The sequence below is a fragment of the Heterocephalus glaber genome, unplaced genomic scaffold (assembly GCF_053883595.1).
Source record: "Heterocephalus glaber isolate CG9 unplaced genomic scaffold, H.glaber_assembly_v1.0 deba00001463, whole genome shotgun sequence".
NCBI lineage: Eukaryota > Metazoa > Chordata > Mammalia > Rodentia > Bathyergidae > Heterocephalus > Heterocephalus glaber.
In genome coordinates, this window is record NW_028258310.1 from 19,489,950 (window position 1) to 19,511,661 (window position 21,712).

A 21,712-nucleotide genomic window follows, 5' to 3' on the forward strand; every position below is an offset into this window, starting at 1 on the left:
TTAGCTAAAATATATAAACACCAAGGCAGTTCTTATTTTATACTTTAAAAATATTTTCTGCTTCAAAGTTTACCATTAAATAATCTTTGAAATAAGGTATGATAGAAGTTACTGTAGTTATCATGGAAATAATATCAAGCATAGTATACATCACCCCTGCTCTTAAATGGCTTCAAATTCACATTGTTTTAATAGCTTTTGTTCTGCACAAGTACATTGCTATAAGACTTTAGGACAAATAAAAGATTCTCACCATCTAGTAAAGGTAGCTCAATGAAAATTAATGATTACTTCTACTTGAGTAACAACAAGAGTCATTCCCATAACTAATTTCTTTTAACATTTTCCAATCACACATTACAATGATTATTGATCAGTTAAACAAACCTAAGTATGCATATGATTAAAGACTGGATAGGGGTATCATTTTGCATTTTACTGACATTGTTATTCAAAATAGTTAAAATACAGAATTTTTACAAGTTATCCATTCAGTGAGACCCTTTCTCAAAAAAATTTTTCTTTTAAGGAGCTTAGGGTGTAGCTCAGTGGGAAGGCCCTGGGATAAATCCCCAGTAGTGCTGCACAAAGACACACACATACACACACACACACACTAAAAAAAAAATCTTGCTATAAATAATTTCACATAGACTTCCAAAACGGGTGGAATCTGTAGAAAACTCACCTGCCCAGGGTGATTTGATCCTGGCTCCTGCTTTTCCCTCTCATCTTCTCTATCCAGGCCAGGAGGTAAACTGGGGCTGAAGGCCATGAGGTCTGTCTTGGGCGGGCCCTCCCCAGAGCACACCCTCTGCCCTCTCCACTGAGAGTAGCACCAGCTCCCCACCGCGCTCGAGCACACCAGCTCGGGCTTTCCAGGCCCGCACATGCCCTCCGTGGGCACCGCCGAGCAGCGCAGCACCGTGTACAGCAGCAGCGTGAGCACCAACAGGCTGGACACCACGCAGATGGCGATGATCAGGTACACATTGACGTCCACTAGCGTCACTTCCGGGCCTGAGTCCCCTGCTAACGCCCGCAACGAGGCCTTTGGAGTCTGACCGCTCTCCACCAATGACACCAGAAAGGTGACAGTGGCTGTCAGAGAAGGCTCTCCGTGGTCCTTCACCAGCACTAGCAGGCGCTGGCGCGGAGCGTCAGTCTCTTCCAGAGCACGCGTTGTGCTGATCTCGCCAGTGTACAGCCCCACACGGAATGGGCTGCGCACGCCACTTGCAGAATCCTGCAGCTCAAAAGACAGCCACGCGTTGTAACCAGAGTCCGCGTCCACTGCACGCACCTTCGCCACCACGTGGCCTACGCCCACTGAACGCGACAACAGCTCGCTCACAATCCCTCCTGTGGGAGGCCCGAGCAGCAGGGGCGCATTGTCATTCTCATCCAGCACGAACACCTGCAGAGTCACGTTGCTGCCCAGGGCAGGCACACCAGAGTCCCGCGCGCTCACCTGGAACTGCAGCAGCTCCAGCTCCTCGCGGTCCAGCGGCTGCAGCGCAAACACCTTGCCGCTCTCCGCGTGCACTGACACGTAGCTCGACAGCGCGCGCTCGCCCACCCGCCGCTCCACCAGCGAGTAGGACACCAGCGCGTTCTCCTGAGCGTCCGCGTCACGTGCACACACCGTGAAGATGTGGGAGCCCGGCGGGTTGTTCTCCTTCACGAACACCGTGTACTCGGGCTGCGCGAACACAGGCGCGTTGTCGTTCACGTCGGCCACCTCCACGGACACGGTGGCTGTGGCCCACAGAGAGGGCGAACCCCCGTCTTTTGCAGTCACTACCACTTCATAGTTCGAAACACTCTCTCGGTCCAGATTGCTGTCCAGCACCAGTGAATAATAGTTTTTGAAGGTGGACACGATCTTGAAAGGAACGTCAGACGTCAATGAGCAGGTGACTTGCCCATTGACGCCAGAGTCGAGGTCGGATACACTAATCAATGCAATGACAGTGCTTGTTTGAGCATCCTCAAGTACTGGGAGGGACAAGGAAGTTACAGTCACTTGTGGTGAGTTATCGTTGATGTCTAAGATTTCTACCCAGACTATACAGTGACCTGCCATCGGGGGAGTTCCCTTATCTGTGGCCTGCACTTCAATTTCATAAAACTTATTTTCTTCATAATCTAAAGTTCCATTGACCCTCACTTCTCCGTTATTTCCATCTAGTGTAAAGAAGGGTCTTCCACTGGGCTTAATTGACTTCAAGGAGTATGTTACCTCCCCATTTAAGCCTTCATCTCGATCTGTGGCATTTAACTTTATCACAAGAATTTCTTTAGCGGCGTTTTCCACCAGTCTTACTTTGTATTCTAATTGATCAAACTCTGGATCGTTGTCATTAACATCCAAGACTTGGACAAACAGCTGAACGGTGCCAGTGCGTTCTGGTTTCCCTCCATCTGAGGCCGTCAATATCATTTTATGTTCTGCGTTTTTTTCTCTGTCTAGAGGTTTCTTTAATATAAGTGACAGTCTTTTAGTCGGCCTACTACTTACTGGCGATTCTAGAGAAAAATACTCGTTTTGACTTAGTCTGTAGGTCAATACAGCATTCTCTTCTATATCCGCATCGAAAGCGCCCTCTAGCGGAAAACGCGAATCTGGTTGCTTAGATTCAGAAATCAGCAGCCTTTGTTCTTTGAGAGAGAACACAGGCGAGTTATCATTAATGTCCTTCACCTCCACCTCCACGTGGAAAACCTGCAGCGGTCTGTCCACGATCACCTCCAGGTGGATGCTGCACTCTGCGCTCCTCCCGCACAGCTCCTCCCGGTCGATCCGAGAATTCACAAACAAAATGCCATTCTGCAGATTTACCTCCAGAAGGTCCCTGCGCTCCTTGGACGCCACCCGGAACAGGCGCGGCACCAGCTCCGCCAGCTCCAGCCCCAGGTCCTGCGCGATGCGGCCCACGAAGGTGCCATGCTTGGCTTCCTCGGGGACCGAGTAGTGGAGCTGGCCGCTCCCGGCCTCCCAGGCTGCGAGGAGCAGAAAGGAGAGCAGTAGTCTCAGAGTGTTCACTCCTCTTCTCTGAAAGCCGAACATTGCATACGAAATTGGCTTCCAGTATGAGATTCTCTGTACTTACCAAACCAGATACTTGCACTCAAGTTGTAATCTCGCTGAATTTTGAGAAGTTTCGAAGGATCCTTTAACAGTAGCATCCGATATGATGGAGGCGTTTTGTATGAGGCGTGCCTGACTGTTCAGACCAACCTATGGATGAACTCGTTCCTTTAAGTAAAGAGCGACACCTTGTGCCTGAAATTGTGAGTACTGTGCGCTACATCCACCCACCATACAATTTCACGTTTTATGTTACTTTTTCCCTAAATGTTTTCAGAGTGCTTATTTATGGAACATTCATAATCTAAGTCATATTAAAACCAAATATATGTGGAAATGACATTTTATATCTTGACACATCAAATTTAAATTTGTTTCTATTTTTTATTTACAGTTATAAAATTGTTTTTACTTACCTAAATACTCAGCGGGAAAAAAGTTCATTTCGTTAGCCTTATGAAAAACTAGAGTTAAACATTTTCTAATGACATTTGTTCTTCATATAAAAATATTATAAGCTTGAATTGTTTTGTTTGCAGTCTCCTTTGTTACTTGGGCTGCTAGGAAACTCAAATAAAAAACTATTTTTGCAGTGCTGAATACAGGGTTATTTGCAGAGCCCAGGGTCTTGCCCATGCTAGGTGAGCACTGTACTCACTGAGCTACACCCCCATCCTTCAAAGAAAAATTTTAAATTTGAAGTTTAATAACAGCCCTTCAGTCTTTATATTCCACATACTATGCTCTTATATATGTGGATTTTCCTTCTCATACTTTAAAAATTTTTAATTGATATGTAATACTTGTACAGATTTATGGAACATGATTCAATATTTCAATGTATGCATACATTGAGTTATGATCAAATCATGGTAATTAGTATTTCCCTCACCTCAAACATTCATCATTTCTTTGTGGAGAAATATTCAAAATCCTCTCTTCTAGCCATATTGTAATACATTATTGTAAACTATACCATGTCTATTTTCTTCAGTTCTATTTCTTTATCATTATTTACACCATCTTCTTGTTAGAGTGATTTTATAGCCATTGCAGAACATAAATAAGAACATAATTAGGAAAACAACTAATATATTTCCAAAGTTGGTGGTTTAAAACAGAATTCACAAAGAAAAAGTCTATTGATCTAGATAAATTTTGTATTTGACATGCATGATTTCTCACACAAGTTGCCTTGCTAATATTATGAGATATCAAAAATGACACTTTTACGTAATGGAGTCAATGATGTAACAGTAGTCTTTTCAACTGTGGGATGAATCTTAATGTCACTCAGTGAAATAAAACCAACCACAAACTCTGTATCATTTTGATATTTGCAAATCAAAAACACTAGTTTTCTTAATCCAATCAATATATTCATGAAAATGGTTTTGGAGGGATTGTGATCATAACACTGTCCAAAACAAGGGGGTAACTGTTAATTATATCTTCTGTGTGTGCCTCACAATGTGCTTAAAACATAGGAAAAAAACATAGAAAATAAACAATTCAGCTGAATGGCAGATAACCTTAGTGTTAGGAAGTGGCATTTTACAGAATACTAAGTGGAAAATGGGGATTGTTGATGTGCATTTTCATTGTCTGAAGTGATCTTTTAGCTACTTTTTTTTCATATCCACATAAGATTCAGGAGGAAAAATGGATGCAATATAAGTATAAAGTAGAAAGTGATTCAGAATACATGTCAATCTAGCTCAAATATTTTGTTATATACAGGTTTTTTCTTTCAAGAGACAAGGGCTCACTGTGTTGCCCAGGCTGTCCTCCAGTTTCTGGGCTCAAGCAATGTTCCTACCTCAGTCATCTCCAATCTGTAAATATTGCAGTGGCATATGAAAAAATTACCACCATATCTCTCTCTTAATATTTTTCTTGATCTTTACTTTATACCTATCCATGTAGTCTATGCTAATTTGAGATTTTATCTTGCTTTTTCTCACCTTTACACTTTTTCCAACACTGTCATAACACTAGAATTCTTATTAAAGTAATGCAAATTTCTGTTAAAAAGTTAAAGCAGACACATGAATTTTTATGACATTGAATCCTATTGATTATCTGTAAAATAATCAATCATGTGGACCTTCAATCTAAATATAACATTAGACCAGATAATAATAGATTTAACATAATATTTAAAACATGTCAAATTTATTTTTAATAAAAGGAAGCAACAGACCTCTAACCTCTTATTATGGAATTGCAGAATGAGATGTTTCATACAAAGTGCAGTCTTCCAAGGTGGAGAAATTAATATGAGAAATTTTACTGGGTAGAGATGATATCACATGTTTTAATTAAAACCAGGTGTTGATTTCCAATGATACAGTATTTTGTAAATATATAAAGTGATACTGGGTGAACACCAAGTCACAAAAAGTTTAATATGATGTGTGAATCAATGACCCATCTTTTGCATTTTGGCTGTGGTATTTTAGGTATCACTCATCTCAGTCACCTCAAAGAAGAGATTATGCTCCCTCTAAACTCATTTTTGGGGATGGGCTTAATATCTGGGTGTAAACTAATGCCAAAAAGTCATAAAAATATCATTGTTGATGTTGATTTTTTTTAAATCAATTAAAAGAATCAATTGAAGAGTAAGAAACTTTCTGCCTGACCTTCACTAATTTAAGCTACTTAGCCTTAAGGTCTACCTGTGTGTCCTGCTAGTCAATACAGTGGAGTACAGTTTTATAGTCTATTAGTCCACATCATCCAATATTCCACCTAAGTCTAATACTATTATTTCTCAAAACATAACAACACAGAAATAAATATCAAAACCATTCTCACAATCTCAAAGAAATTCTTAAAATTCAAACTAGAAGTTCACTATCCATCCCACTTTATGAACAAAATTATAGGATTTCCTCAATGTGCTGACCCTGCTCCATCATAACTTATTCAGACTATTTGGCCCCAAATCATTTGTGCAATTGGTATAAGCCTCTAAAACAACAATAAGAACAAAGACTGAATACAAAAAGACCTACATACATCTAAAGATTTTCATGGACTACCTTTAAGGCTATTATAAATTGTGCAGTGTTGCAAACATTTCTTGAATTCTGTGACCATGTTTAGGATCCCTGAAATCATTATTATCACTTATACTTGTCAAAAACATCATCCTTATTCACAGTGGAGAAAGAACAAGGCCATTTTTGTATGTGGCATTTGACTTTGGAGTTCTGCAAAAATATTAAAAACTAGAATTGTGATTTTTCTCATGTGTTAAACAATTCTTACTTTTATCACTTCCAGACAACTCATCTGTAATAAGGCAACTTTAATTCACTGATTGAAAATGTAATGCCTACCTCAAAGTGGCATTGATTAAAACAAGTAATGATGATCATGATCTCTCTTAAGTAAAGAAAATCATTCAACATAAAGGTCTTAATGCCCATCTTAATTATGGTATTACTCCAAATTAATGATTAATATAATCATGAATTTTTAAGCAAAACAGAAAGCTTTCAACTGTCCATACCTTGCACTTGATTTTCATAGCCAAAACTATGCTTGAACAGAGAAAAGACTTACTGAAGAAAGTTCTACACTACAATGAATTTCTTAAAAATGGATCAGTATTCTGAAAGATATACTTTGAATATCATCTCTATCATGTATGAATTGAATGGCACTGGACAAGAAAGAGAAAGATATCTATCAACTTCTCTTATAATATACTTAAATTTTGTACAGTTATATGTATAGCATTTTGTAAATTATTTTATAGATTAAATAAACTAATAATCATGTACCCTTCATGCCATGCCTACCAAAGAGGAACAGTTCATAATATGGTGGTTTATTATACAATAACCAATATTTTCTCTTGTTCTATGGTTACAGATGAAGAGATGCTCAGACCATAAATGACAGTATAGGGCATGGTTATCCTTTTTTTTTTTTTTTGGTACCGGGTATTGAACTCGGGACCTTGTGCTTGCAAAGCAGGCAACAGCACGGTTATCCCTTTTCTGAAAGTTTTCCTAACCTTCACTTTCATGGAAATCATTCTGCCAAAATTTGTCTTTCAAGATAGAAAACACTCACTAACACATCAGTATTTCTATTGACTTACCCTACTTATCACATGTTTCTCCACTCACAGGTAAATACATTATACATAATGTATTTCCTCACATAGTGGAATTTAAGGGCATTTGTAATTATGTCCCAATAGGACAAAATTAATTTCCACATTATTTGATATACATCCTTACAGCTAAATACAAATTCTCTGAGATTTTTCTTAAAAATTCAGATGAATATAGTATTGAGACAAAAATATTTTATATCAAATGTGTATACACTTGAAGTGTGATCAACACCATAATAGTCAAATGGAAATCCCTTAATTGATATTTCATGATTGTCATGTTTAAGTTATTTAAAATAATGTCATTTTGAAGATTGTGAAGGTTGGTAAACATGGGCAATACTGTGGTATCACCCAGCAACAGACATGGGAAGACATCCTTAAATTCAAAGCACAAATAAGTATGAATATTCCTACACTAAAACATTTCCATACAGTCTCATGACAGGTATTAAGAATGGAAGGAAAATGGATATGATCCATACTCAAATAAATCTTCTTAACAAGTAGAAGAGCTTAATAAATTAAACTGGAAGAGAACAGCAAGGAGGGCAATGGACAATAAAGTAGAATTGACATCATGTTAGGAAATTTTTTTAAATCACCTGTCTGAGCACTTGAAGACTATGAAGAAAATGAGCTTGAAAATAGAGAATTAATGGAAAAAAGTAAAATTCTCTCCAAGGGAAAAGCTAAAACTCTACTTCAACCATCATCTCAAAAAAAGTATCCAACTAATTATAAAGAAATAAAAATATATAAAATAAAGCTGACTCAACTAGGCTCATCTTGACTAGTGACAGATAATATATATATGATACAAAGGGAATAATTGCAAGACACTTAACTTTAAATTATAAAATTAAATATTGTGATAATTTTAAATGCATAAACATAATAAGGAGTGAAAGTCGTCAATCAGAATAAGAATAGGAACAATAAACCTGTCGCAAAATTGAGATTTGAACCCTGTTCACTTTCTGCATTTCCCGTTATGATCTTTCAACCTGGAAGAAATAACTTTCTTAATGTAGATGAAACTTTAGTCATGCTATTACATTATTATGATTGCTATTGTATTTAGCAACTAAAGAATATCCTGAGTGACTGCAATAAAAAGTGTAAAGATGACTACACTGTCAACGAGCTTTAAATATACTGTATCAAGATAAGGACAAAAACAAAACAATGAAATTAAAATTAAAAATGGATGAACAACCAGGGGAGTGGCAATAATAGGCATGGAATATGCCCCAAGATTACAATACTTACAGTCTCAAAAATCTCCTGTTGGACTTCATCATCTCCAGAACCCAAATCAGGAGGAACACCAGGGCTGAAGGCCATGAGGTCCGTCTTGGGCGGGCCCTCCCCAGAGCACACCCTCTGCCCTCTCTGCTGAGAGTAGGACCAGCTCCCCACCGCGCTCGAGCACACCAGCGCGGGCTTCCCAGGTCCGCACGTGCCCTCCGTGGGCACCGCCGAGCAGCGCAGCGCCGTGTACAACAGCAGCGTGAGCACCAACAGGCTGGACACCGCGCAGATGGCAATGATCAGGTACACGTTCACATCTACCAGCATTACCTCTGGTATCTCAGCAGCCATTGACCTCAAGGAAGCCTGAGGTGCCTGCGCGCTCTCCACCAGAGAAACCAGCACAGTAGCGGTGGCCGTCAGCGCAGGCTCTCCGTGGTCCTTCACCAGCACCAACAGGCGCTGGCGCGGAGCGTCAGTCTCTTCCAAAGCACGCGTCGTGCTGATCTCGCCAGTGTACAGCCCCACGCGGAACGGGCTGCGCACGCCACTTGCAGAATCCTGCAGCTCAAAAGACAGCCACGCGTTGTAACCAGAGTCCGCGTCCACTGCACGCACCTTCGCCACCACGTGGCCTACGCCCACTGAACGCGACAACAGCTCGCTCACAATCCCTCCTGTGGGAGGCCCGAGCAGCACGGGCGCGTTGTCATTCTCATCCAGCACGAACACCTGCAGAGTCACGTTGCTGCCCAGGGCAGGCACACCAGAGTCCCGCGCGCTCACCTGGAACTGCAGCAGCTCCAGCTCCTCGCGGTCCAGCGGCTGCAGCGCGAACACCTTGCCGCTCTCCGCGTGCACTGACACGTAGCTCGACAGCGCGCGCTCGCCCACCCGCCGCTCCACCAGCGAGTAGGACACCAGCGCGTTCTCCTGCGCGTCCGTGTCGCGCGCGCACACCGTGAAGATGTGGGAGCCCGGCGGGTTGTTCTCCTTCACGAACACGGTGTACTCGGGCTGCGCGAACACGGGCGCGTTGTCGTTCACGTCGGCCACCTCCACGGACACGGTGGCGGTGGCCCACAGCGAGGGCGAACCCCTGTCCCTGGCTGTCACCACCACCTCATAGTGAGAAGTGCTCTCGCGATCGAGAGTGCTGTCCAGCACTAGCGAATAATAATTCTTGAAGGTGGACAGGAGCTTGAAGGGCACATCAGGCACAAGGGAGCAGGTCACCTGTCCGTTGACACCAGAGTCGCGGTCGGACACGCTGATCAGGGCGATGACGCTGCCCACTGGAGCATCCTCTTGAACAGGGAGCGATAATGATGTCACTACTAACTCTGGAGCATTATCGTTGATGTCTAAGACGTCTATCAAGACGGTGCAGTGCCCAAACATTGGAGGATTGCCTTTGTCAACTGCCTCCACTTGAATCTTCCATGATGTCGTTTCTTCAAAATCTATTTTTCCATTTACTCTTATTTCTCCACTGGCTGAATCTATGTAAAACATGGCTTCTATCTTAGGGGAGACATCATTTGTGAAGGAATAAAGAATATAGCTATTTGAACCCTCATCCAAATCCGAGGCATTAGGTCTAATCACCAGTGTACCATTTCTTGCATTTTCCAATAATTTTACAGGATAGATTGCTCTGTCGAACACTGGGGCGTTGTCGTTTACATCAAGCACTGTGATTACTAACTCCACTGTGCCTGACAGCTCAGGTTTTCCTCCATCCGTCGCTTTGAGCACCAAGAGAAGCTCTGAAGCAAGTTCCCTGTCTAGAGGCTTTTTTAACACCAATTCCAGAGGTTTTACGTGCTCCTCCTTGGTTGGTACTTCCAGCGAGAAATACTCATTGGGGCTCAGTCTGTAAGTCAGAACGGAGTTAGCCCCAACGTCTGCATCCCAGGCGCCCTCTAGCGAAAACCGAGAGTCAAGCGCTCTGGTTTCAGAAACAAGCAAATTCTTTTGTGTCGCTGGGAACACAGGCGGGTTGTCATTAATGTCCTTCACCTCCACCTCCACGTGGAAAACCTGCAGCGGTCTGTCCACGATCACCTCCAGGTGGATGCTGCACTCTGCGCTCCTCCCGCACAGCTCCTCCCGGTCGATCCGAGAATTCACAAACAAAATGCCATTCTGCAGATTTACCTCCAGAAGGTCCCTGCGCTCCTTGGACGCCACCCGGAACAGGCGCGGCACCAGCTCCGCCAGCTCCAGCCCCAGGTCCTGCGCGATGCGGCCCACGAAGGTGCCATGCTTGGCTTCCTCGGGGACCGAGTAGTGGAGCTGGCCGCTCCCGGCCTCCCAGGCTGCGAGGAGCAGAAAAGAGAGCAGCAGATGTCGCCTAGCTGTCTGGTCACCTGATTTGGCAGCGAACATCGTGTCCGTCTTTGGATAGTAAACATTCAATGGCCAAAAAGATGTAGTCCTTTGCAGACCTGTGTTTTGATTTCTTGCTCTGAAGTTCCAAACAATCTAGAGAATATGGATGTTTATAGTCTTTAACGCACGGAAACAGCGGAGCTTCTTTCGGATCTGCGGATAATCTGATTTTCTTGTTAAAAAAAAAAGCTCTGCTTGGAGAATGGCGACATCCTGTGGCTCAAAATGTAAGTGCATTTGAGTTCGTACTACTTCACTTACCTTCTTTCTCAATTCTTTCACATTTGTTCATATTTTTCTTTGCGGATCTTTAAGTCTCTCATTTCGTGCGTTACCAGTAGCTTCTTAAAAGTGGTTTTGTCTTACATTTAGAATTCCAAGAAGAGTTTTATTTTGTATGTAGAAATCTCAGAGAAAGAACTATTACACTGCCTATATTATCATGTATATGTATATGAAAAAGACCACGTTTGTAGGATATTAGTTATGCTTATTTGTTAGATTTTTAAGAAACCGGGCATTTTGTTATAGCCACCTATAAAGTTTATTCCTATTATATTCTACTTTTTCTTTCTTATTCCTTTTAACTGTGTTAAATTATCCTAAATTTTTGCCCCGATTATGCAGAGGATGATGCAAGGTATCAATTTTCTAAATTACCACCTCAACAAAACAGGATTTCAAATCAATGCTGGTAAGCCTCTTAACTAGTTTACTCAACAATCTATTTGCTCTGATGTTAATTAATTCACCCAGCACTGACTTCTGGAAATTCTAAGTATATCTGTAAGAATTTGTCACCTTTTAAAACTTTTGTCAATCACTGTATCTGCTCAGGGTGAATGTTTTGTTTCTATCCTGCATGACACTGATGTTTTGTTGTGCACTATATTCATTGCTTATTTGCCAAAGATAATCCTTTTCATCCAAAAATTGTGATTGGTAAGCAAAATTACATCTGTAAGTTCATATGCATTTCACTCCAGAATTGGGTTGAAAAGGCTGGAAAATAAAGGTTCATTCACTCAATTTTGTTTTTCCATTTTATCTCAAATACTAAAAAAAAAACACATTGAAATTTGCATGATATTTTATCAATTCACACTAATCTATCAGTGTTGCCTTAAAGAAGAAAAATGTTTGGATCATTCTCAAGATTGTAAGGAACCAATTGTCTAACATCTAAATCCTTCCAGTAAAATGGAAGCCATTTTAAAAATCCCAAATTCCTCCACTAAAGTTAACAGTTGTGAATGGGGACACAAGAGTATCTTAGGTATTATGTAAAAGTGAGCTTCAGTCTTCATTTGAACACTTTTTAAAATAGCAACTTAATGATTATAGGTCTATGTCAAAGATTTATACTTCTAATTACTTGTAATTATTTCTATTATGGGATAAATAAACTCTAGACCAACACAATAGCTACAGAAAAGAGCAAGAAAATATTCAGCACATAGAGTTGACTAAAAAATAAGATAATTTGAAAATTGAAAACTGCCTTATGTTGGCTGATTGAAATGATGCAATTTCTTTGGTAATGACTCCATACTGAAAGAAAGTTCTTTCCACTTTTGGTTTGAAGAATTGCATTATCAATTAAGTACATATAAAATATAAATTGTATAGTCTCCAAATCCCAAGCCTTTCATTTGGCTATTAACCGTAGTATACCAATAAAGCTATGCATTGGTTATTCATCTCAAAGCATACTGTCACAAGTACTATGACAACAAGATCTAAAGAACGCTCATTATTAGAGTCATTTTAATGTCATCTAATAGACCATATGATAAACATGATTATAAGAGTAAGATGTTATAGTTTAAAAGAAATAAATTAATTATTTTATTGGCAAGAATATAAAAAGCAATTTTGATTTGGGGGATTTTCTGGTTTCATACCTCTAAATAGAATTTTTAAAACTTCTATAAAGTTTTTAAAAATATCTTTTAAAATCAGTGAAAACTTGTCTGAAATCATTAAAACTTGTATTTGCTGATGTCTCCCTTCAATGCCACTCCTTTCTGCCTCTCTCTTTTCATAGATTTTAGGATTATTATGCTTCCAGTAAAGTGCTACTTATTGTAAGATTTTTGTGAATATTTGTATTTTTAAATAAAATTTTATGTATTTTTTAAAAAGAGGGCAAAGTAAAATGAACAAGATTAAATTGGTTAAAACAAAATTTAACATTCCATTGATAGCTCAGATTTAGTAATACTTTTGGATAAGACTATTCTGCAGAAGTGACACACTGACTTTATAAAGAGCTAGTAAAGAAGATAGATGTAAGAAGCAATTGGATATACAAGTCAAAGAGAAGCCAAGAATGATAGATATTGACAGGTTTGGGGATTTATAACTACAGAAGCTCAGAAAACACTCAAGTCCAAAGTAATCAAAAGACACAAGTTTGAGTTTGATAAGGGGAGATCATAATATGTACTTTCAGGAACAAGAAAAGTGTGAGGCATATGTTGACTTTAAGCTTTTAGCTGTATCTACTTTGGCTGTACATTGTAAAGACATTATTGTTTTGAGTTTAATAAGAAACTGCCTTGTAAAAAAATTTTAGTAACATGAAACAAATATGAATGAAAAAATAATAGTCATAGACCTGAAAATACTGAATTCAGTACACACACACACACACACACACACACACACACACACCTGTTAGAAAAAATTAGCAACATAAAGGAAAGATATCCACAACTATACTACGTGAGAGGTGTGTGTGTGTGTGTGTGTGTGTGTGTGTGTGTGTGTGTGTGGTGAGTATTATCTTTTAGAGTTAAGGGGCCAAGCCAGCGTGTCTTCACCTGGAAGGTTAAAATGCCTCTTAACATTTATACTGTATGACTTGAAATTATATGGATATATATATTAGTATTTCTTGAGACATGAACTAAGACTTTTTTTTTGGTACTGGGGATCAAACTCAGGACCTTGCACTTGTGAGGCAGGCGGCAGAACCACTGAGCTAAATCACCAGCCCTAGAACTAAGACTTTTTAAATTGATATGAGCTCTTAAGGGAAACGAGATAGTTGAGCATGATGAGAGATATTCAGGAGCAGAGTTGGGGCTGTAGCTCAGTGACAGAGCATAGAAAGCATCCAGGAAGCCCTGAGTTCAATCCCAAACACCAGTAAAATAAAATAAAAATGTAAAAGAAGATGATCAGTATTTTTTCCAAATATTGAGGGTAATTTATTTATTTTATAAACACACCTGATATAATAGCTTACTTCTGCATTAGTTTATCATCTATAATGTCTAAGAGGTGGGAGACCAGTAATAATGAAGGAAATGATATGCTTAAATTCCTGTCACAATTATCTTTTTTTTGATATTTCTAAATTTGAATAAAAACTTCAACTTTTGTTGGAAGCTATTTATGAAGCACATATTAAATAACCATTCATCCTCATACAGAAAGGGAAGGGGAAAAGAAAAAACAACTGCCCTAAGAACCAGAGTGAAGATAACAAAGAAGTTGCATTGGTATTTGGTAACTACTTGGAATTAATAAAATAAAATAAAAATAAAACAATGGGTGTCAGGTAACAACTAATTTCTGAAAAGCATAATTGGTAGGGTAGTTTTACCACCATGCAATTTAATTGGCTTACGTTTCTTAGTATACATAAGCCAATGCAGCCCTGTTTAAGATGACTCAGAAACTATTAAATCAAAGTCAGCATATATTAAATCAAACATTAAAAAGCCAAATAAATTTTCTCTTCACACTTCTAATACAATTTAAACTAAAGAAAACATTTTAAATTTCCTTATGATTAAAATCACTTTTATAGAGTGCTTACGGTAGGGATACAAGGGGATCAGGGCTCAATCCCCAGTACTACAAAAAAAGGTGAGGTTTTTGAAGAGATTTTCAAATATTTCCCATTCTCAATCATAATCAAGACACTTTCCTCAATGTAGAGGACCCAGCCAGGCATTGTGGCACAGGCATGTAATCCCAGGACTTGACAGGAGGATCGCAGTGAGTTCAAAGCCAGCTTCGGGCATATAGTGAGGTAAAGGACAGCCTGAACTACATAATGAAACATTGTCTCAAAAAAAATTAGAGCCAGGGATTTAGCTCAGTGGTTTCACCGCCTGCTGCATAAGCGCAAGGACCCAAGTTCAATCCTCAGTATAAAAAAAAAAAAAACTTAGAAGAGCTAATAGTTGAATATCACAAACAATGCCTAATGTTGATGAGACAATAATAAAACTATGGATAAAATTCTATAAATAACTTTGAAACAAATTTTCTTCTCTAAGAAAAGTGAATTATACACACTGATACAAATTCCAATAATTCTAAAATAAAAATGAAAAAAATTGAAGCTCAAATATTTCACTCAATTCAAATAATCAGGAATTATTTTTACCCTTGACCTTCCAGGCTAACTCATTCCCTGCTGAAGAATGAGTATAATCAGTGACTGCTGAAGATCTAATATACCATTTGGTGAACTACATAGATTCTATACTTAGGAACAAAAACAAACACTTTTTCACTAAAAGAGGTATCTACTAGAGCAGTGTGTTCATTAATACGATTGGATCAACTCAAAAGATAATATGAAAAGGAAAAAATGAATTACAGAATTGATCTTATACATATTTGTAACAGAAAAGAAACAGAAAGAATAGATATGAAAATAAAGCATTACAATTACACCCTAAATATAACATTTAAATTGGAAAATATTAATGAATCCTAAATAAATAGTTGCATTAAAATTTATATCAAGCAAGGTCAAAACACAGGTAGAACAGAAAAATATATAATTACCTTCTGGAATAAACTACTACAAAAACATTACTAGAAATATAAGAGCGTAAGAATATGAAGACAAAAAAAGAAAATATTCTAGGACATACGTCTGAAAAAATGAATTGACAACAAAATTTGAAAATAAAAATGTAATAACCCACCTTTCCAGATTGGCCGCCTTCCATACACTGATCTTCCGCTCCCGCATCTGCCACTGGACAGGGCGTAAGACTGGGGCTGAAGGCCATGAGGTCCGTCTTGGGCGGGCCCTCCCCAGAGCACACCCTCTGCCCTCTCTGCTGAGAGTAGGACCAGCTCCCCACCGCGCTCGAGCACACCAGCGCGGGCTTCCCAGGTCCGCACGTGCCCTCCGTGGGCACCGCCGAGCAGCGCAGCGCCGTGTACAACAGCAGCGTGAGCACCAACAGGCTGGACACCGCGCAGATGGCTACGATGAGGTACACATTGACGTCCACCACGGCCGCCTCTGGACTTGCTGGGCCCCCAAAAGCACGCGAGGAGCCCACTGGGTCCAAGGAATTCTCCACCAGTGACACTAGCACGGTGGCAGTAGCTGTTAGTGCAGGCTCCCCATGGTCCTTCACCAGCACCAACAGGCGCTGGCGTGGTGCATCTGCCTCATCCAGGGCGCGCGTCGTGCTGATCTCGCCTGTGTACAACCCGACGCGGAACGAGCTGCTCGTACTACCCGGAGAAGGCTGTATCTCGTAAGACAACCACGCGTTATAGCCAGAGTCCGGGTCCACTGCGCGCACTTTGGTCACTACGTGGCCAGTGCCCACTGAACGCGACAACAGCTCGCTCACAATCCCGCCTGTGGGAAGCCCGAGCAGCACGGGCGCATTGTCATTCTCATCCAGCACAAACACCTGCAGAGTCACGTTGCTACCCAGGGCAGGCACACCAGAGTCCCGCGCGCTCACCTGGAACTGCAGCAGCTCCAGCTCCTCGCGGTCCAGCGGCTGCAGCGCGAACACCTTGCCGCTCTCCGCGTGCACTGACACGTAGCTCGACAGCGCGCGCTCGCCCACCCGCCGCTCCACCAGCGAGTAGGACACCAGCGCGTTCTCTTGCGCGTCCGCGTCGCGCGCGCACACCGTGAAGATGTGGGAGCCCGGCAGGTTGTTCTCCTTCACGAACACCGTGTACTCGGGCTGCGCGAACACCGGCGTGTTGTCATTCACGTCGGCCACCTCCATGGACACAGTGGCTGTGGACCACAGCGAAGGCGAACCCCCGTCCCTGGCTGTCACCACCACCTCATAGTCAGAAGTGCTCTCGCGATCGAGACCGCTGTCTAGCACCAGTGAATAGTAATTCTTGAAGGTGGAAACCAGCTTGAAGGGAACATGGGGGGGCAGAGAGCAGGTCACGTGCCCATTGACACCTGAATCACTATCGGACACGCTGATCAGGGCAATGACAGTGCCCACTTGAGCATCCTCTGTCACTGGGAAAGACAAAGAAGTAACAACTATCTCTGGTGAATTGTCATTTTCATCCAGAATTTCCACCAGGACAGTGCAGTGACCAACCATAGGTGGATATCCTTTGTCTGTAACATCTACATGAATTTCATAAGTGCTACTATCTTCAAAGTCAACAGCATCATTTAATTGAATTTTTCCTGTCCTTTCATTTATTAGAAATTTCCTCCTTACAATGGGAGGAACCAAAGAGCTAAATGAATACACCATTTCCTTGTTTATTCCTTCATCCGCATCAGAAGCATTTAGCCATATTACCAACGTTTGGTTCTCTTGATTTTCATACATCTTCACCTCATAAATTGATTTGTCAAATACAGGGGCGTTATCATTGGCATCCAATACAAGTATCAGCAGAGAAATAGAACCAGTATATTCGGGTTTGCCTCCATCAGTTGCAGTAAGTAATAAATTAAGCTGGGGATTTTCTTCACGATCTAGCAATTTTCTTAGAACAAGCACTGGGAATTTGCCTTTGTCTTTTTTGTTTATAACATCAAGAATGAAGAAATCATTTGAACTGAGTTTGTAAGTAAGCATTGCGTTCTCTCCAGCATCCGCATCAGACGCGCCTTCTAGAGGAAATCGAGAGTCAAGCAGTCTAGATTCCGATATTGCTATCTTTTGTTCTGTTATGGAGAACCTCGGAGGGTTGTCATTAATATCTTTAACGTCCACCTCCACGTGGAAAACCTGCAGCGGTCTGTCCACGATCACCTCCAGGTGGATGCTGCACTCTGCGCTCCTCCCGCACAGCTCCTCCCGGTCGATCCGAGAATTCACAAACAAAATGCCATTCTGCAGATTTACCTCCAGAAGATCCCCGCGCTCCTTGGACGCCACGCGGAACAGGCGCGGCACCAACTCCGCCAGCTCCAGCCCCAGGTCCTGCGCGATGCGCCCCACGAAGGTGCCGTGTTTGGCCTCCTCGGGGACCGAGTAGTGGAGCTGGCCGCTCCCGGCCTCCCAGGCTGCGAGGAGCAGAAAGGAGAGCAGCAGACGCTGGGATCCCGGATCGCGGTATCTGGAGACCAACATCTTAGCTTTCTCGTTTTACAAGTCGATGAATAGTCCGACTGAAACGCACACAGGCTGTGATATTCCTTGTTCGATTTCTTCCATTCTTCATCGAAATGTTAGAGAGAGACCTCAGAACATTGCCATTTCCTAGTCCTTGAGAAACAATGTAGTGCGCCTTAGATCTAAAAAGCTATATTTTGTGGACGACAGCGACATCCGGTGGCTTAATGTGTAAATACAATTACATGAGTAACGTCTTTCCTTCATATTTTTTAGTTCGATTTTTATGTATTTTTACCTCTGTGGACTTTCAAAACCTCATAATTATATCTCTTTTGTATATAGTAATAATGACTGTTGGTCCCAGATGCAATGTTTTCTATAACGTAGAACCTCAGAGAAGTAATTCCTTCCCCCAACCACATAATTATTATTAAACTTCAAAATACCTTTGAAATTTGTACTTTACTGAGTGTACTAGTATTTTATTGGATATCAGGTTTAGGTCTCGTCAAGCTATGATACTTAAACTTCCAGACAACGCAAGAATATATGTGAATTACTGACTTCAGTATCAGGTGTTTCTGCATTTAGATTTATCTTCCAGCTAACTATATATGTGAGTTTCATTTCCCAACCATTTAACCTCCTCATGTTTCAGTTTCCACTTTTGTAACATAATAGTAATGGTGGTTGTGTGAAATATGGTACGTATATTAAGTGTATTAAGTGCCTGGGACAGTACCTTAAGGAGAATGAGTACTTCAAAAACAGGAATTATTCTCAGGGCTCAAATTCAGTCACATTTGCATTCATGGTGCTCAAAACCAAATTCGGGACCTCAGCAAAAATTTCCTATAGGACATTATCATGCCACAATAACTCTACATTGCTACTTCACAGCTAATGGGGTGGGTTTTGTTTCTGACAAAATAGGAAAATGCCTTTATTGATCAAACAGATATGTCCTTTTTGATATTTTACATAAGAAAAAAGAATCTTAATTATGATTCTTAATAAAGTAATTCACAAGTTTATAAATTCTGCTTTCAAAGACAACCACTTTCTTCCTTGTTATAGTTAGGCTTTGCAAATACCCAAAAGACAAAGTCCTGGAATTTATCTAATAGTTTTTTTCAGTGTAAATAAATATTTTAATCACTGCCTACAGTGAAAACATTTTATCCTTTCAAAGTTCTTAGAGTCAAATATTCAGGAACCAAAATTCTCCACTAGTATACCTATTCTGGTTTGAAATCTTTAGTGTTCTGCTTTTCAAAAAAAAGAGGAAAAACTTAATAATAGAACCTTTGATCCTATATGAGATAGATTTAATGATATGATTATAAAAATTTTAAAATATGTCAATAATTCTTAATTTATTTGGCACTTATTAAAAGAGGAACAATAGAGCAACAACAGTTACCAATAGAAAAGCTGCCAGGAATGAGGCTTTCTTTTTTTTTTGTACCCAGGATCGAACTCTGGTCCTTGTGCTTGCAAGGCAGGCAGCAGAACCACTGAGCTAAATCCCCAGCTGGGATGAGGCTTTCTTAATCCATGATTTTATGTGCCCTGCTAAATTCTGTTTTTACACTTCTCTATTTCAAAATGAGTCCAGTATCAAAATCCATTCAAATTCTGACCTTAGGGATTACTTTCTTATAAGTCATAAACTAAAATGTAGTGTGTTTTCTACCCATCCACAATACCAATGTTCAGTTTGGGCTACTAATATCTAAATCCATAAGTAAGCTTACAATTAATTAATCATCTCAATACAAGGTAATGGTATAAACTAAATTCCATTCTGGTTAATGTGCACTTCCCACCAAATAATAATATATGTGTTCTGATATGGATCCTCAGTATTGTATAAAATAGCAGCTAGTTAAATTACATCTTTTTAAATAAAAGGAAGCTGCTTTGTCCAGTGCTGAATAGTGATATGGAGCTAAACTTAAGTTGTATAAAAATCATAAGTGGTGCTCATTAAACTGCAGATTTGCCCATATCACCCATTTTGAAAATTCTTGAGTTTTGAACCAGAATGGTCAATGAAGACTTCAATTGTTTCTAAAGCAGTTAGTTTCTTAGGACTAAAAGTAGGCTGACAACTGACTTCAATTTGCCTAGGATAGATTCAGTTTGTGTCTGTGGTCTTGTGTAGGTATTTACAGTGCCCTCTGAAAAATACCTGAGATTGGGAAGCAACTGAATTTGCTCCAGGTACTAATTACAATTTGAAAAGAACTGGTGTAAGAGGAACCTCACTATTTCTATCGTGATTCTGGCTTGAATTGAGGAATGTTACTTACAGAAGCATAAAGAGTCTGTTGCTGGGGCCACTGAACTCTCACATCTCTCTTTTGAACTTCTAATCCTTTTTCAGTCCCAACATGCCCAATACCAGTGACTACATGCTTTCTGATGGTCCCAAAAGACAAATGGGTTATTAAAGTGTTCACACCTCTTCAGAAATTTGCAAATGATGACATTCCAAACCAGGGAGAGGATAAAATTATCTAAATTATCAATTATATCAAAATAGCAATGAATAATCAGGAATAAATTTTATAATTATGGAAGGCATAGTAAGAGCTCAAAATACAATAGTTCTAAAAGATAGGAGTTTTGGGGAGGATAAATGACATTTTGGAACCCCACTATCCATATCACATATCTAGGACCTGGGTGCAAATTCAATGGCACATAGAACCTGGAAAAACTGCAAAAACAGCTTTCATAGTAGAAACTATGAGTCTGAATTCAAAATAAATTATTTTGATATACATAAGTTTCATAACAGGACCTCAGAGACAACTCAAATTTCAAAAGAAATAAAATGGAAAAAATTGTAGTGTATCCTAACATGTGTTTAGGGGAATATTCTAAAATATTTATTTGAAATGAATTTTATTTTCATTTTCATAATTATTGTGGCTCTATACTCAATACCACTCTGATTTTGCTCCACTGAGATTTGAATAATGTCTAGTAAAATAACTGACACAATATAAAATTAAAATCTAAAAGAGAAAGAGACACATAATTCACATAACAAAAAACATAAGTACAAGTAAAGTAACTTGTGGTGACTTTCAAGGTTCACAATCTCATATCCAGATTCCTGTGCCCTATACTGCTGAAAGAAAAGGAAATCTTCATCTAACTTAGTCTAGGTGATTTTTTTAGGTCCCAGATTATGGATTTAGAGAAAATTCAAAGGATCAAATCTTTATATTGCAGAAATTTACCACTAAACAGAAATTTTCAATAAAATAATTTACTTTTTTAGAAAAAGAAAGTATCTGTCAGGAAATTTTTCTCTAATACCAGAAAATAGATGGATTACAACAAAATTTCTAAATGGAGAAATGACTGTCAATCAACATTTTCTTATGCTGCATGTTAAGACATTAAGAATATATTTCATATAAATTGAAATGAAGGTTATATTAGTAGCATTTTTAACAGAAGATTCCTTAGTAAAAAATCATTTTGTAGAGTTTCCTG

The 21,712-nt window shown here is 39.8% G+C and overlaps 1 protein-coding gene across 10 annotated transcripts in view; it reads right to left on the bottom strand.

The window, feature by feature from the left end:
- Nucleotides 1–21,712, bottom strand: part of LOC101703754 (protocadherin alpha-C2) — a 209,736-nt gene that overhangs the window by 141,119 nt on the left and 46,905 nt on the right. Inside the window, exon 1 of one of the 10 annotated variants that reach the window (XM_087180652.1) lies at nucleotides 15,830–21,490. The exons of 7 other annotated variants lie outside the window; for them this stretch is intronic. In XM_087180652.1, coding sequence (XP_087036778.1) covers nucleotides 15,830–18,214 — 2,385 coding nt within the window. In that variant the 5' untranslated portion in view covers nucleotides 18,215–21,490. Of the gene's footprint in view, nucleotides 1–688; nucleotides 8,474–8,498; nucleotides 12,646–15,829; nucleotides 21,491–21,712 lie in introns of those variants that run through there. 2 more of the 10 variants (XM_087180654.1, XM_087180653.1) reach the window with 2 other exon arrangements.